Source organism: Aethalodelphis obliquidens, unplaced genomic scaffold (genome assembly GCF_003676395.1).
Source record: "Aethalodelphis obliquidens isolate GAN/ISIS:26980383/991018 unplaced genomic scaffold, ASM367639v1 scaffold9, whole genome shotgun sequence".
Lineage (NCBI taxonomy): Eukaryota > Metazoa > Chordata > Mammalia > Artiodactyla > Delphinidae > Aethalodelphis > Aethalodelphis obliquidens.
Genome location: NW_020837953.1, coordinates 38,319,312 through 38,336,616, shown reverse-complemented (window position 1 = coordinate 38,336,616; position 17,305 = coordinate 38,319,312). Strand labels below are relative to the sequence as shown.

Sequence of the window (17,305 nt, the reverse complement as noted above, 5' to 3'; positions counted from 1 at the left end):
CCCAGTACACCGACCCCCTGCCCACAGCGTTCACCTTCACCATCCCCAACCCCAGCTCTGAAACCCCAGAGCACAAATGACTGTGCCACAGGGTAGGCAAGAATGCGGGGACCCGGGCGTGGCTGTACCGTCATGCCCAGCGTGCCCAGAGCCTTCTGCCTCATGGCCATGGCCATGCGCTTCTTCTCGGCCCGGGTCTCCCTGCGGGCTGCGTCTATCTTCTTGTTTACGTCAGGGTGTTCCCGCAGCGCCTCCAGCAGGTTCTCTGCCAGGGTCCCAATGCCCTCATCGCTGGACACCTGCTCCAGTTTATGCAGGTTTGTAATGGAGTCGGTTCCGATCAGAACCTGTCAAGAAGGGACCAAAGAGATGAAGGCCTCCAATTATGTAAACAAGTGTTCTTCTCAGGAGCTTAAAGGTTTAAAAAATGTGCACAATCTCATGTCATCTGCTTGGTTTCAATCAGATTCTCTGATTTTACACTTCAAGAGATTCGGACAAATGGAGGAGGTTAGGCTCTGCCACCAACCTCTGACTAGTCACCACGCTCTTCAGTCTCCATAAGCCTGTCTATAAAATGGGGGCAGGCCAGGGCCGCCATGAGGATTAAATCAGATGCCATACATAAAGTGCTCAGCACGGTGAAAGTGAGAGGGGCTCAGATAAGAGTCCCTGGAGAAGCAGCCCCTGATGAGGCCTCAGTGGTGAACTCAGCAACCACACCAAGCAAAGAAGGCCCTTGATGTTCACAGGGGCTGTGCTGAGCTCTTCATCCGCATCCACCAAACCCAGGAGCACAGCAGTTTTCTCGACCTAGGGATTCCAGATGTACAACTACACGTGGGAGTGGGGATAAGAAAAAACTTAGAAAGAAATAGATGTAAACAAAAACCTCCTGTGCTTAAAAATGCTGGCAGCTGCTACACGACAGCACCACACTATCCACAGGGGTGGGAGAACGTCACAACACTGAAGGCAGGGGAAATCCGCAAAAGCTCTCCAGGGGAGCTCACTGCGAAATCCGCTCCACCCCATCACTGGTGAGCTGATGCCAGTTAGCACACAGTTGACAATAAATCGAAAACAACAAAGCCAACTTGCCATGTGAAAGCTCAGCACTCAGCTCAGGTCACTCACTAGCTCATAGATCTATTTTCCCAGCAGGTACGCGTCCACTTCATACCTCAGCGAAATGACAGGCTGTCTCTTGTCTCATGCTCCTCAATGCTGAACTCGTAGTTCAACTGCCTACTGAATACTCCACGGGTCCCCTAGACCTAACATTCGGGCTGTGTACTGTGTGCACGTGTGTGCACACACATGAAGCCCCTCCCCACCTGAGGCTTACACTCTAGTTAGGAGGACAGAGCACACACTAATAATCTAACGTCACAGACTCTCCTCCCCCTCACTCACTCCCAAACCTCCTAGTTCCCCATCTCTTTCAACGGCATCACCACTCCTGTCACTCAGTCCAGATACGGAACGGAGTTCTTGATTCACCCAGCTTCTTCACTGCCGACGTGCAATCCATCTCCAAGTCCCATTTATTCCACCTCCCAGATCTCTGTCGAATCCATTCACTGTCCACCTCACTAACTGGAGTTCAGCCGCCATGGCCTCTCACCTAGATCACAATAAAAGCCTGCCAACTGTTCTTCCCACCTCCCTTGTCACCTCCATCCAATTCATCCTCTAGGGTACGGCCAGGCGCACTACCCTCAGGAGACAATCCACACTCTTCTCCGTGGGGCGTGTGATGTGGACCCACGCTTACATCTCCAGTGCCGGCTCTTGCCACGTGTCACCTCCAATGCAACTGCTTTCAATTCCTGGAATGCTTTAAGCCCTCTCACCTCTGAACCTCTGCGGGCGCCCTATTCTCCTCTTAGAAATCCCCTTCCCTTTGACCCCTTCCACACTGCATTTACCCCCAGCTCTGTTATCACTATGTCCTCGGCTCTATCTTCCACCAGACGGTAAGCTCCCAGAGGGAGCTGTGACTGTCTCATCTGCCAACGTTGCCTCAACCTAGCGCAGCACAGGTACACGACAGGCACTACATAAATACGTGCTAAAAGAGAAGTGAATGGTCAGAAGTATGAATGCCAAGTATCTAACTAGACGAAGCCTTGTTTTTAAAAAAGAATTCAATTTAGTAACTAAGAATAAGCTTGGAATCCACTGACCTGAGTTCTCAGGTCAATGTGTTGCCACTGGCCAAATGACAATTCCGTCCCTTGACTTACCCACATTCAAAATAAAGATGTTACAAGGATAGGGGGAAAAAAAATAAGTGAAAAACTCTTACGTAGGAAGAATTATCCGTAAGGTGTAATAATTATGACTATTTCCACTGAACTGAACAAAAGTTGAGTACTGTAGTTATTTGAGTGAGACATATGGAAGAACCTTTACTGTAGCCAATTAACCACATTTTTGGAGTGAGTTATCAGAACAGATCACTGAATGAGAATGTGGAACTATACTCAAGATAGACAGCTCTAAACAACCACCAAAAAATGCAGCCCTGAGGACTCTCAAAACTCAACACTGAAAACACAAACACTACTACTAGAAAATGGGCAAAAAATATGGACATACATTTCACTGAAGCAGACAGACAGATGAAAGACATGAAAAGATGTGCAGTGAGTGTCATTATCCATCAGAGAAAACAAATTAAAACCACTCTGAAACCATCACTCTACGTCTATCAGCACGGCTGACGCACCACCAAATGCTGGCGAGGATGCGGATAAAGCGGACCGCTCGCACCCTGACGATGGGAATGTGAAGCGGTGCAGCCTCTAGAAAACAGTTTGGCAGCTTCTTGTAAAACAAAATAATGCAACTACTACACAAGCCAGTAACTGCAGTCTTGGGCATTTACCCCAAAGAAATGGAAACTTATTCACACAAATACCTGCACGTGAACATTCACAGCCACTTTATTCATAGCAGCCTCAAAATGGCAACAACCCAGACACCCTTTAATGGGTGATGGTTAAACGGGTCATGGTGCACCCCCGCTATGGACACTACTCAGCAGTAAGAAGGAACAAACGACTAATATATACAACAACCAGGACAAACCGCCAAAATATTATGCCGAGTGAACAAAGACAATCCCCAAAGGTTACATGCTTTATGATTCCATTTAGTATACAACATTCTTGACAGGACAAAATTACAGAGATGGAGAAGATCAGTGGTTGCCAGGGCAGGTGGATGCGGCTATAAAAGGATAGGGACTTCCCTGGTGGCGCAGTGGTTAAGGATCCGCCTGCCAACGCAGGGGACACGGGTTCAAGCCCTGGTCTGGGAAGATCCCACATGCCGCGGAGCAACTAAGCCTGTATGCCACAACTACTGAGCCTGCGCTCTAGAGGCCACGAGCCACAACTACTGAGCTCACGCACCGCAACTACTGAAGCCTGTACGCCTAGAGCCTGTGGTCCGCAACAAGAGAAACCACTGCAATGAGAAGCCCGCGCACCGCAACAAAGAGTAGCCCCCCGCTCACTGCAACTAGAGAAAGCCCTTGCAACAAAGACCCAACACAGCCTAAATAAATAAACAAACAAACAAACAAACAAATAGGACAAGAAGAGGGATCCCTGCGGCAAGGAAACGGTCCCGAATCTTGATTGCATGGATGTCAATATCCTGGCTGTGATAAATTTCCTATAGTTTTGCAAGGCGTTCCCACTGAAAGAAACTAAGTAATGGGTACGCACGACGTCTCTGTATTATTTCTTAACAACTGCGTGTAAATCTACAATAATCTCAAAATAAAAAGTTTAATTAAAAAAAAACAAATTCAGACTGGCCACCTGTCTGGGCCAATTAGGGTTTGTGAGAGTAACAGATAGCTCAGCCCAGTGACTATCAGGAAGGAGCAATCCGGCGGACAGGGTTGGGCCTCCCTGAGAACCAAGTTTTTGGCTGCCTGGGGCAGAGCAGAAAATAGTAGTGATGGCATTACAAATGTCCCAGGGACTACAGCCAGAAATCGAAACTCTTTTTACCCTCTGGCCAGCCACACCCTCACAACTGCTGCTCAGCTAAGCCGTGAGATAAAGAAGCCCCACATAAGAATGAGTTGAATGAGGAAATCACAAATGAACTTGGTCCTGTCTGCACACAGAGAGATGAACCAGATGACTTCTGAGAGTCCTTCTAATCTGGGAGTCCTACATATTAGGGCAACTCCCATCTCAAGGCTAATCAAGGTGGTTACCTTCACTCAGTCGTGGCAGATGAGGAGAGAGGGTGTGGTTCCCTCCCACGACGTGTCCTGCTCCAGAATGAGGCCCGCGTTGCATGCTAGTTACTCACCTGGGTGGCAGGGTGCTGGATGGCCAACCCCCGAAGAAGTCTCAAGATAAACGGCAGGGCTGGGCGAGACAAAAACTTTTTCCAGATGTCCGCATCCAAACTGCAAAGCAGAGAGAGGCTTATGAGCAGGCCAGAGAAGCAAAGGCCACCTAGAAACCGGCTGTTGATTCTGGCTTGTTTAGATGTGACCCTACAAGCGTACCATAAAGAATCACAAAGGACCACCCAACTCAGCTGAGAAACCAGATTGAAGTGAAACCAGATAGAAGTTTCTGTTCCCTCGAAACAGAAGCCAACAAACTGCCATCCTCTCCCACAGCCCCAAGGGCTGCAGAGTCACCTTGACAGCTTCCAGAAGGGAGGGAGACCCCAAGGAAGGCAGAGGGATGCCAAGACGATGAAGGAGAAAAGGAACCAGGAAGAGGGGAAGGAAAGCAGCCCCTCTGACAGCGGTGCCGCTTACTTCTTGGCACTGGGAATGTGCTTTTTCATATAGTCAAGTGCATTCTGGGTGATTCCCTTCTGGAGAATCAGATCCTTTAGCTGATGCCCATTGCTGTTGTTCTTGATGCCAGCTGCGATTTTACAGAAGCAGTCCAGGAAGACTTTATCATCGCCACTGTGATCTTCGTCATACCTAGGAGGAAAGAGCAAAGACCCCGAGCGTGTGAAAGGAGGAACAAAAGCTGATCACGTCCTTTTCTTGGTTGACAAGCTTCAGTGGCATATAGGATCAAGTCTAAACTCCTGAGCACACCCTTCTCATCCGGCTCCTGCCACGCCCCCCTATCTCCCAACCCCGTCTTGCATTTTAATGCTTTTGCACACATGACTCCCTCCAGCTTGTCATATCTCCTTCCCATGTCACCAACCACTTCTTCTCTGCCTCGCCAGGTGCTACTTTAACACAATGTATTTTACTTTTTGCCTCCCCAGTTAGACCAAGCCCCTTAAAGGCCAGACTAGCACACAAAAATCTAATAGAAACTCATGTGATTCTTCCTTAGTCTCACAGAACTAGTTCAGGGTTTTCACAGAGACTCTCGTTTAGCTGTCTGAAATCTAAGCAACATACTTATCAAAGCTGCAGTATGGTTTGAACCGCTCCACCAAGATCTGCATTTTCTCCACCTCCCCGAAGGACAGGTATGGGATGATGCGAAGCAGGCCCTGGAGCACGCTGGGGTTGGAGCGAACAAAGGTGCTGTTGATCTGGTCCAAGAGCATCACGAGTTGATCTTTGTCACCCGTCAGGAGGAGGTTGCCCTGCAGTAAGAGAGAGGATGGGAGGCCCGCTAATAAGGTTGGGACTTTGGGGCCCTTAATGGTCATCCATTTCCATCAGAGCCATCAGAAGTAGCCCTAGAAGAACAGTGTCTCAGCACTTCCTGGGGAGTAATCAGCAGTGGGAGTTCTACCTCATAAATTAGTTTCTAACTTTCCGCGGTGGCTCTGTTAACAGTCTCAGGTGGTCAAAATATACCAAGCCCATCTTGCCCCCCCCCGAGAGAATGCCGGCTGCCGGGTATTCATTGGGTCGCATCTCTAGCCAAACCATCAGCACCAACAAGAACAGAGGAATGTGTGGGTGGGCTAAGTGGAGAGAAACTGAACTGGGAGCTGCAGACCTGAGTTCTAGGCCTTCAACTGTACAGTCACCGACTATATGATATTGAACGGCTCACTTCATCTCTCTGGGCTTGGAGCTTCCTCAACTGTGAATTGAGGGGTTGGACTAAGGCCCTTGTCTATCAACTGGAATAGTCAGCTTTGTTTCCTCTGAATCCAGATTTCAGGCTTTAACGTAATGATGTCACCGTGAGCTGGGCAGGTTCAGTCATTCTTGGTTGACACAGCTAGACACAAACCAGCCAATGGCTGGCAATGAGACGATGTCTGCGGGTGGACAAACCGGGCTCCACTCACCTTGTCCTCACTCAGGGGCTCAGCATTGGACTCATCCAGAATGATCTCCATAATGCTAAGCACCTGCTCGGCCACAGCTGCACCACCACTGTCCTTGCTTTCTTGCTCAGCTACCAGGGCCTGCAGGAGAAGGAGGCCCAGTCACTCTAGGGACAGACCATAACCACTCACTGCTCATGGGATCTGCTCCTCAAGGATGTTCTTTGTGGCATTACATTCCGGAAATTCTGTGCGTGTGTGTGTACGTGTACATGCATGGAGAGACATGCAGTGTGTGGGTTTCTGAGGACAGTGAAAACGACGTTTCGGTTTCTTTCTGGTTGCCCTGAGGTGAGTGGCACTACTTTCCCACTGGGGTGCAGTCTGCACTGGTGTAGGGACTAACTTCCTCTTGCTTCTCATCTGAATTCAGGAAAGAAACAAGGACACTCTTGGGTGTCATGGCAGCAGCACAGGGTGAGCCAGCAGGAGGATAAGGAACAGCCTGAATAATTCAAGCCTCTGTGCCCATCAGTTAGACAGAAAGGGCTTGAAAAGGCCACAAATCCACTTCACTTGAGCCCAGAAGTGAGATGTCTTTCCCCCACCCAGGACTTCCCCCACCGAGGCTCATGCTTTGCCTTTTGCAGCCCACGCTCTTTACCAGGTTGAGAGTCCCTAGCATGACATTCAAAGTGTTCATTTCCAGCTTGACCAGCTGTTGCCGGTTGACTTTCACCTTCACGCAGTAACTGAATAATTTCAGCAGCACCTGACAAGAAAAGCCAGTCAAAACCCATGAGACCATCTGAGAGTGAAGACATGGGGACAAGCAGGAAAGAAATGTCCAAGAGGGGTCGTGTACAATCAGCAGATACTCCCCCTGAAATACAGAGGACAGCGAAGTTTCCTTAAGGAGACACGATACGGTGGCTGGGCTCTCCTGTCAGGCTTGCGTCTCAACAGCAGTGTTCTCCAGCAGTAGCTCCCGTGGGCTGGGTATATATATATCTCTGCCGTCTCTAAAACTATGGCAAGGACACTAATTCCTCGTGGAATAGGTGATGCTCTGTTGTCTTGGGGAAATGCCAGTACTAACTCAGACTCTGAACTAATACCAGTAAACAGAAAGATCCCAAAGCTCATGGCCCGTGGAGCTCAGAACCATGTGGCTCACTGAAAACATGGGTGCAATAATGTACGTTCTCATGTTCCCTGGAGGTGAAAACAATAGTGTAATATGTATGATGCCTTTAGAATCCTCTACTCTTCCCTAGTGAGATAGCTGGATGAATAACCAAACAAAATCCTACAAAAAATTAAAGGGTTACTTACAGAATCCATTTTAAAAAGCAGTAATAATAATAATTGACACAAGTGCAGCTTTTTGGGGTAAGACAATTAGACACTGGTTCCACAGGTGACTAAAGAAATATAGCAGGAGGCTTGCTATCATGCTGGTTTTTCGGGAGGAGTCGGCAGGGAAGAGGGGAGTGGGGGAGGGAGCCTAAAGTGCAGAGAGGGCCAAGGAAGCTGTCAGGTCCTTCACTGGCTTGCACTGGTCCATGGCACCATGCTGCCCCCTAGGGTTAAATGGCAGGGGTCACAAGCTTCTGTCCACGGGGGCCTCTCCCACTTCGCTGCCTCCAACTCACTGTTAGAAGGTGGCGTCCCTGCTTGAAGTCTTTGATCCCTGCCAGTCTGTTAAGCATGCATTCCAGGCCCTCACACTGGGCCATCACACCAGCCATCTTATACACTTCTTCTTCATCTTCTTCTTCGTCTGGAAGAAAAGGGAAGCCAAGTAAAAATGGAGGTGAAGCCACGAATAAAGCACAGCCCTCTTCCAGGCCGGTGGCTACTTCCCTTTTCCGTATCTCCACTAAAGAACGTAGCCAATAAAAGGGGTCAGTATTGGATATCAAACTTCACTGTCTCACTCTTAGTAACTTTTTTTAAAGTTTAAGTCACTTAAAATTGTTTACTCAAATATGTGAAAATACACGCATTACAACCACTAACGAAAAAAACAAAAACAAAAACCCTAAATAAGGGGCCCTGAACACTCGTTTGTTGCTCGCTGCACTTCCCCCAGCGCCCCACCACGGCCCCAGCGGTATCTGAACGGGGCCACTGATAACCGTGTTTTTCCTCAGCCAGAGGAGTAATCCCCCCTCAATTCTGAACAGAATTGCAAGAGAGCATCTGCCCAGACTGCCCCCAAGTCCCAGGTCGTTAACTGCTGCTCAGAGCTCCCAGTCCTCAAACCGAACGTGCGGCGGCGTCTGTGGGAAGGGCCGTACCCGTGGTGGAGTCCAGGGACTCGATAAACTCCTCGGTGGCGTCGCCCAGCAGCCCCCGCATCCGGTAGACAATCCTCATGGGCTCTCCCTGAGCAGACAGAGTTGGAGAAATGTGCTTGTGAACAGGCCCAGAAAAATGCAAAGGACTCGCCACCTGGTCTTGCTTAATGCTTCGGCGGTGTGGACAACTTCTATTTCTCTGCAGGGTCTTAACCACAAAATCTAGAATCCAGATGCACTACAATTCACTTAGTGGAAAGAAAGCTCATTTTATTTAAGGTCTACTACAGGCCAGGAGTTGTGTGAAGCATTTTACAGACACTACGTCACTTAATTTCATTGAAACTATGTAATAACTATAACAACTAGTATTTATTGTTTTTACTCTGCGCTAAGCCCTTTGCTAATTAGGCACTTTATATTACCCTTCTATACGAGGTCACGCAGCTTGTTCAAAGTTATCCAGCTATAAGCCCAGTTCTGTTTCCAAGCCTGTGCCTCCTTCAGGAGTATAAATTCTTTCTAATCAATAGGGACCACTACTCAAAGGATCAGGACGAGGGAAGTCAATTAGATCAAAGGGCTGCGATTCAAGTCTCAGGAATCAAAGGCAAGAAAACAGAATACACCAATCTCTGCCTAGGGAGATCCTGAGGTCTTCATATAACCCCACAGCAAGAAGAGGATTCATTCAAATTTCCTCAAGCTAAACCTACAACCTGAGAGAATGACTAGAAATAAGTCTTGTAAATTAGAAGATTCCAGCAACTTTCCTAAACTGGAGGATGAGACTTCACTCTCCACCAGGTACCAGCTGAGGCACTCTAGCACAGGTAGTATTATCCTCATTTTGGAGGTGAGGAACGGAGGCTTGAAGTTACATTCTAGCAAATTAAGTGGGAGAGCAGGTACCATACTAATTCAAGCTGCCTGCCTCTAAGCCATGCTCAGCTTCAGGAGACGAAACGCTGGAGGGAGAGAACCTGTCAGGCCAGGTCCCAGAGCATTTCCAGCTGTGAAGGCCCAGTGGGAACTAAGAGAGGGGACAGCCTTAGTTCCCTTAGTTCCCCAGTGGGAACTAAGAGCCATAGACCATGGACAGAAAGAGAGAGACACAGAAAACAGACCCTTGTCTGTAGCTGAAGAGATGGGCTGCTTATCAGGGAAATGGGGGATAAAGTAAAAAGGGAAGCTGATGAAGGCCCGGATAAAAAGGTGCCACAAACTCCGGACTTCGCCAGAAGAACCCCTTGGTGGATTAAGCACATTAATGGGAGGGACAAATGATTCCCAACTTCTTGCCTCCTGGCTCAGAAGGGGAGGCTGACGATGTATATTCTTTGGGTTCCATACCACCATTTACAAGGGCGCCCAGAGAAGCTTGTTCTGAATTTTTTAGGTGCATCAGGGATTAAATCTGTATGGTTGTTTTGATGCTAAAATGTCAGTGGGGGAAGTGGAATATCTGACTTTTATAAGCGGACAAATGGTACTGAGGTGACCAAAAGGACCACAGCGCCATGCTTCCTTCATTTCCCTTTTCCACTCCTTCAGAACAACTGCCTTTTGAGTCTCAATTTCCCAACTAGTAAAATAAAAACTATGCTCCTCGACACAGTACTGGAAAATGTTCTGAAAAGTGAGCAAGCCCATAATAGTTGAGATTAATCTCAGTCAAGAGGTGTCCACTCTTGACAGCAAGCCCTCCCCATCACCGGGCTTCCTCAGACTTTGCCCGGGCCGGCTGCACGGCCAGGAAACGCTCACCCCTCCTGAAACTCCTCTCCCCTCACCAGTAAGCTGCCTCACAAGGAGGACAAGGTGACCGGTTTTCTCCACACCAACACCCACAGGGGAAGTAAAGGTCCTTACATGCTGCTACCACCTGGGCAAGTGACGATGAACAACGGCTCTTCCTAGTACAAGCCTGCAAGTCAAACCACACCTCCAAGCAAGAAAACAAGCACATACCTCATTCGTGGTACACCAGACCTTCTTGTAAACCTCGGCCACAGGAAGGTCCAAACTAATGATTTTATTGTTCACTAGAAGCTAGACAGAAAAGAAAATGATGCTGTTATTTGGAAATAATTGTAAGGCAAGTAAATTTCAAGATCAAAGGGCGCTTTATGGCATAACGTCTGTGCATCAGGGACCTATCAACTCTCTCTCTCTAAGAAATGCACATGTGTGCGCAACACGCAGAATTTTGTGCACAAGTTCAGGGGTTACAAACAGCTTTAACCCAAACCATGGACTCCAGGTTAAAAAACTGCTGAGGACCTTCTCCTATCCTGAATCCATTTCAGCTCAGCACCAAAGAAGACAATTTTCTCTATTTCACCAACAAGCTTTTCACCATGTATACGATAACGCCAGACCCTAGTGTTGTCTGCCAGAAGGTACCAGATACAGGGCCAGAAATCTGCACAGGGGCTAAAGTGCCAGTATTTAGGGAGCTTAATTAACTTGGAATCCCTGGAAAGCCTCTGCCACAGCAACAAGAACAACAAAGGCCTGCGCCATGACAAGCAACAGTCACCAACCATTTGCTTCCCACGTGCCAGGCAGTGGGCAGAGCCCTTTACAGGTAATTACCCTGAACACCAGGTGGGGTAGGTAGGTGGAGATCCTTGGCCCGCATTTACAGAGGCCCAGTGTTAATCGGCTCCTGAGGGAAAGGAACCATAACCATGACAGTGGTGTCCTATGCTTGTTACCTCCATTCCACTATCATCCTCCAGGAGAGCCACCAAGTCACAGTCCTGGCAAATCTTGTTCTTTATATCCCTCATGAGTGGCCCAATGCCTGGCTCATTGCTGCTGTACGGGTTCCCAGGCATCCTGCCCTGTAAGAAGTCTTCTTGTTGGGGATCCTTCTCCAGGGTCACAAAGAACTCAGTGACTTCATTCTCCTCCTAAAGAAGAGAAGGAAGCAGAAGGGATGGCATAAGTATACGTACAGAGGGATGGCAGAGACCTTTTTGATTTAGACCATGCTACCTTGCTCACGGACACCCTGAGGAAAACACACGAAACTCATCCAGCCCCTTACACATTTAAAGACATAAAGGATAAGAAGCTCAGAGGTGATTCAAAAATCCAAATATAATTCAAATAGCCTTAAATATCAAGCACGTCCTCTGAAACTTAAGGGGAGATTAGAAGGGAAAGCCTAACAAAATAAGCAGACGAGGAGTGACCCATGAAAGCTGGATCACTGACACGAGGGCAGAGAGGGCTCTCCTCCTGCTCGTCTCATGCGATGCCAACCAATCTGGGGCCAGACGACTTTGTCCCTGGTGACCCTCCAGTCAAGGAAAGGGTCTTCTCTATATTATACAATATTCAGGCACGCCCAACCCCACTGATCTCTCATCATTAACTGACGATGCCAGTGTTCTTCATTCTTCCTCAATAACAGGAGGGGATCTTTGGATCATACCATGCTTCTATATAGTTCGGGCTACGGAAACAAATACACCGGCATCCAAGCGTGCACAAAACATGGGCAGGGAAAGAAGGAAGAGGGTGAAAATTTCCTTACGCCCTAGCTCAGCGTTGCTTCTTTCACAGCATATTGGATTAATACCAGGATTTGGGCAATGGGAGGTTAGACCTAGCTCAAAAAGAAAGATTGATTTTGACTTTGAATCTAGGAAATGAGACCAAGGAAGGTCTTTAGATTTCCCACCATGTGGAACGGGAATATTATGAGGTTGCTTCTGTTTTACATGCGGTGCTTCCTAAAACACTGCCTGAACAGGCCACCGTTGGTAAGATTACCCATGACTATAATGAATCAGCAAGAGGCTTCATGGAGAAATGGCTCATGCTGACACCCCGAGAGCCACGGGAAGCACCACTGCTCATGCTTACAGGATAGATGATGCTGCAGAGCCTCTCAAAGATGAAGACAGGAGTCCGGTAGTCATCCAGGTTGTAGCGCTTGGCTGTCTCAATGCACACGGCCATGAACGCCTTGGTTTCCGATTCTGTACCTACCAGAAATCAGTGTGGCCAAGTCAGTTAGGAAAGAGCTTCACACACGGAAACTAAGATGAGACTTTAAATGAAGTTCCGTCACTGACAGATTCTTTCTGCCTAGCAAGTCTTTCAATGTCCTATGTGGCAATATCAGTATTTCAACTGGAAACCTGAAGCTGACTGATTCTCATACTCAGACCACATTCCATTTGAAAGCCTTAATACCCAAGTCAACACAGAGCAGCACAGTTAGTTGTGTACACGTCTTGCTCCCTCTGGGAATTATAACCTTGCATCCTCTTGCCCAAAATAGGTACCCAAAAATGTCAAATAATGATCTTAACTGCATTCCAGTCAAATCAAAAGGAAGTTATAGTTTTCAGTTTCATTCTAAAAGGTTAAGTAGATCGCCCTCTATCAATGAAAGAGATAAACTTCAAGTCATATATGCAAGTGCTGTAATAACGCTCTTGAAAAGGGTCCAGTTGCCAAGGTCACAAACCAGCTCCGCAAGACAGCTGAAAATGGCACCAGAAGGACCTCCGTGTCTGGCAATACAGCAGACTATGTCCCCTGACCTACTTTCCACTCCTCCACTTAAAAACAATTTAAAATATTGAATAAAAAGGTATCAGTGAACTGCCCCACTAGCAAAGAAAGCCACAGCCCCAAAATTAAGAAAAATTGGGAACCCAGGGAGGTTAGCAAAGCACTGAGGCGAATTTTTGCCATGAGCTTTCATTTCAATAACCTGCCAGGATCTGAGAGCTGGATACACAGCCACAAATCTGCCAAGGTGGAGAATCTGGCAGGAACCACCCCGTATACACATACATGTAAAGCTGGTACCCCAAAAGAGCTACATCCTTGGTGTAAGGGTCAACTAAAAAGAACTCTCCCTTTCCCCCAAGCAAATCAATGCAAGGACATTGTCTTCCCTCAAAATGCGGCACTGAGTAGAGGGGGGAGAAGAATCCCCAAGAACTCACAGCAAGCTGTCCCTCACGGGCGTCTGTGGCTCACACTACCTAGGAGGTCTGAAAAATCTAAGGTCAGAACTTTGCTGAAGGCGGCCCTGGGATGGCTGTACCCTGAGATGCCTCACAGAAGCGGTTACAAATCTTCTCTGGAAAAACCCTCCTTTGACTCGGGTCCTGAAGAATTTCCACAGATAAACCCTCAAAACACGAGCTCACAGTCAAAAAAACCACAAAATGCAAAAAGATTTAAGGCACCATAAGCAAGAGCCAAAAAAACAAACAACAGAATTAGATCAATAAATACTTCAAATTTTAGAATCATCAGACACAGAAATAAGTTTGCTTTGCTGAAAGATTATAAAAAGAGGAGGAAATGTCAGTAAAAAACTAGAGACTATAAAGTCTACACAGAACTGCAAGAATTCAATGGGTAGATTAAAAAGATAACAGAGTGAAGAAAAAATTAATGAACTGAATGACACGGTACAGGATGGAAGACATTATCCAAAATCAACACAAAGATACAATGAGATGGACACTACGAAAGAGAGAGGAAGACACAGGGATGACAGAGAGTGGAGCTCCACAAGGACAAGGAGAAAGAAGAGAGCAGAGGCAACTGAAGAGATGATGGCTGAGAATCTTCCAGCACCAGTGAAAGACACCAACATGAGAACTTTTGACCTCTTCCCACACTATGAGCTCAATATAAAAAGTCAAAACTGGGAACTCCCTGGCAGTCCAGTGGTTAGGACTCTGTGCTTCCACTGCAGGGGGGCACGGGTTCGATCCCTGGTCGGGGAACTAAGATCCCACAAGCTACATGGCGCAGCCAGTATAAAATAAGTCCCAAATGACTGAGGCCAGCAATGGAATTTTATAACCCCAAGAACCAATAGTCTCAAGAGAAATTTCTTCTCCTTCTTTCCTTGAATGTGAGATGTTTGCTGCCCTTGCTCTGGCTCTGAGGAAGTTGGGGAAATCAGATCAGTGTACCTAAGTGGAGCCAGAAGGGACATGGGAATCTCGGGCTGCAGGCTGCTGGGTGGTGCTACCTGTGGTCATGTCCTCCAGCATCTCCAGCAGCATGTCCTGGGTCTCGTCAATCAGCTTGGTCCTCTGCACCACCAGCTTCCGCAAGCACAGGTATCCATTCAGCACAGTACCCACCAAGCGACTTTTAAAGTGCCTTTTGATGGATTCCACCTCCACGAAGGAGGAAAGAAGGCCTGTGGGGACAGGAAAAAGTTGCTACAAGAGTTCTGAATGAGAATTAAGCAAAGAAGGCTTAATTCATCCTCAAAAGATGACGGGCAACTCAAAAGCAGGGAAACACTATCTTTGTGCTTGGCATGGGGCATGCTCAATGATGTGAACTGGTCAATAGCCAACAGATGCTCAAAGACATAAAGCCATCCCTGAGGAGAGGGCTTCCCTGGTGGCGCAGTGGTTGAGAGTCTGCCTGCCGACGCAGGGGACACGGGTTCGTGCCCCGGTCCGGGAAGATCCCACGTGCCGCGGAGCGGCTGGGCCCGTGAGCCATGGCCGCTGAGCCTGCGCGTCCGGAGCCTGTGCTCCGCAACAGGAGAGGCCGCAACAGTGAGAGGCCCACGTACCGCAAAAAAAAAAAAAAAAAAGGACGTAAAGCCATCCCTGAGGAGAAAAACGCAGACCTCAAAAGTGCAGTGTGGTCAACATGAGAGAGAAGAGAGTCAACCACAGCAACCAAGGAACTAAAGGTCAGTCCCCAAACTATACCCAGGGTGCCCTAAAGGAAGGGCTGGGAGGCTCTCTCTACCTGTGAGACTCTTGAGGGCATAGCCCTGCTGCAGATCAGTGCTCAGGGTGGCCTCCTCCAGGGCCAACAAGCGGGCTATTTCCTAAACAGGACAATAAGCACAGTTAGTGTGACAGCACTGCCAACGACACTGGTCCACCCCACCACTGGTCCAGGAACTGGCAGCACCATGTTTTTATTCTAATGCTCTCTCAAGCTGAGAGAGCATTTGCAGAACTTTGCAGAACTCCTTTCCAAGAAGCCAAGGACAGTTGCAATGACGTTAAGGGACTGCTTAAAAATGGAGAACAGTCCAAGTGACCCCAACAGACTGCATAACCTCATGATGAACACAGTGAAGTCACAGAAGTAACCACACGCAGATCTCAGAAATACTGCAGGGTCAGTTGCAGACCCCTGCAATAAAGCGAGTCACACAAATTTGTTTGTTTTTTCCCATGAATATAAAACTCACGTCTACACTTGACCGTAATCTAGTAAGTGTACAATAGCTTATGTCTAAGAAAACAATGTCTATACCTTAATTAAAAACTAATGTTGTTGGAAAAATGGCGCCGATAGTCTTATGATGCAGCATTGCCACAAACCTTCAATTTATCAAAAATCCGCAGTCGCCTGCAAAGTGCAATAAGGCAAGGTATGCCTGCATTTTCAACAAATGTTTCTTCTTGGTATAAAAGAACACCACAAAGTTCACGCAGAGAAAGAGGACAACGAAAGCAGAGCTAGGGAAAGGGGCTCTGCTGGGCTGGGTGAGACGGAGGTACCTTGGTGATGAGGTTGCCCACGTAGGGCAGGACTCCTCGAGCTGCCAGGTAGACTTTCCAGTGAGCTGAAGTGATGAGCTTCTGGTAGAGCGCCAGGTACTCGGCGGCACACTCCCCGGCTACGCTCAACTCGTCCAGGTAACTGCCATGGAGAGACAGGCACTGAGAAAGAACTCAAACAGCTGCAACAGTCCTGACAGCTCCTCTTTGCTTCTTCCATCTTTCATGCCTCTGCTGTCCTTCACTCCCTCTTCCATGGAAGGAAGGGGGTGGGGCGAGAAAACCCCAAACTCCCCACTCGGGAACTCCCCACACTTGGGGAAAGCTCAAGAGCACACAACAGGGAATGCAGTGCAACAAACTATACACGTTTGGAACAATAAAGCACCAAAATATGAATGGCGGTTATTGGGGCAGCACGAGTATGGCTGTGACTGAGTCACTCACAAGGTAAGTTTCCCAGAGTTTAGTGGCCAATAATGTGGGCTTTGGGATTAGACTGCCTGGATTCAAATCTTGCCTTCCAGTAGGTAAGTTAATTAACCACTTTAAGCCCAGATAAGGATTAAATGAGACAGTGCATGCCAAGCACTTATAAGCTCATAAGATCTCAAAAAATACTAGCTGCTGAAATTCTGCTGCTCTATTACCACCACCACCACTGCTACTACCACTACAATTGCACTATCACTACAATTCAGCTTTTTAGAACTTTTTTGTTTCTGTGATCTTCTACAAGGAATGAGACAGTTACAGAGCACAGGTGCGCCTCCAGTCACCCTGATCTATGGATTCCCCTGGGAAAGTGGGAAGGGCTCGAGATGAAGTCCAACCACCCTGCCCATCCCACTCTCAAACAGTACCTGGTGAGGAGGTCGAGGACCTGCTGCTTGCGGCTGGGAATGGTGGCCAGAGCTTCCACTATGGTACAGGCTGCCTGCCGTGCAGCCTGCGTCGCGGGAGTAAAAAGCACCTGTGGGGTATGGACAGAAGCCCCGGCTCAACTAACAGCCTCTCATCAGGCCCCACAGGGCACAGTCAACTGCCACCCATCCAGAGGAAGTCCTCTGAGTACCTCTCTAGGAAAGGTTAAAGGTAAAAATCACCAGCTAACACAAGATCAGACTGCTGCAGGCTGGTAAAGAGGCTGCCTAAGAGCCACCTTCTTCATGGAGATTTTCTCTATCAACTACTTTGGAGAATGTACCCAAGATGACTGAAGTA

General features: G+C 48.0%; 1 protein-coding gene across 8 annotated transcripts in view; it reads right to left on the bottom strand.

The window, feature by feature from the left end:
• Positions 1–17,305, bottom strand: part of UBR4 (ubiquitin protein ligase E3 component n-recognin 4) — a 127,023-nt gene that overhangs the window by 13,341 nt on the left and 96,377 nt on the right. For all 8 annotated transcript variants that reach the window (XM_027109972.1, XM_027109971.1, XM_027109973.1 and 5 more), the window contains 15 exons: positions 16,945–17,054; positions 16,082–16,223; positions 15,315–15,396; positions 14,572–14,745; positions 12,429–12,550; positions 11,270–11,467; positions 10,521–10,601; positions 8,550–8,637; positions 7,902–8,029; positions 6,911–7,018; positions 6,268–6,387; positions 5,417–5,607; positions 4,805–4,978; positions 4,342–4,441; positions 129–347 (listed from right to left, as the gene is read on the bottom strand). In XM_027109972.1, the coding sequence (XP_026965773.1) occupies positions 129–347; positions 4,342–4,441; positions 4,805–4,978; positions 5,417–5,607; positions 6,268–6,387; positions 6,911–7,018; positions 7,902–8,029; positions 8,550–8,637; positions 10,521–10,601; positions 11,270–11,467; positions 12,429–12,550; positions 14,572–14,745; positions 15,315–15,396; positions 16,082–16,223; positions 16,945–17,054 (2,037 nt within the window). The remainder of the gene's footprint in view (positions 1–128; positions 348–4,341; positions 4,442–4,804; positions 4,979–5,416; positions 5,608–6,267; positions 6,388–6,910; positions 7,019–7,901; positions 8,030–8,549; positions 8,638–10,520; positions 10,602–11,269; positions 11,468–12,428; positions 12,551–14,571; positions 14,746–15,314; positions 15,397–16,081; positions 16,224–16,944; positions 17,055–17,305) is intronic.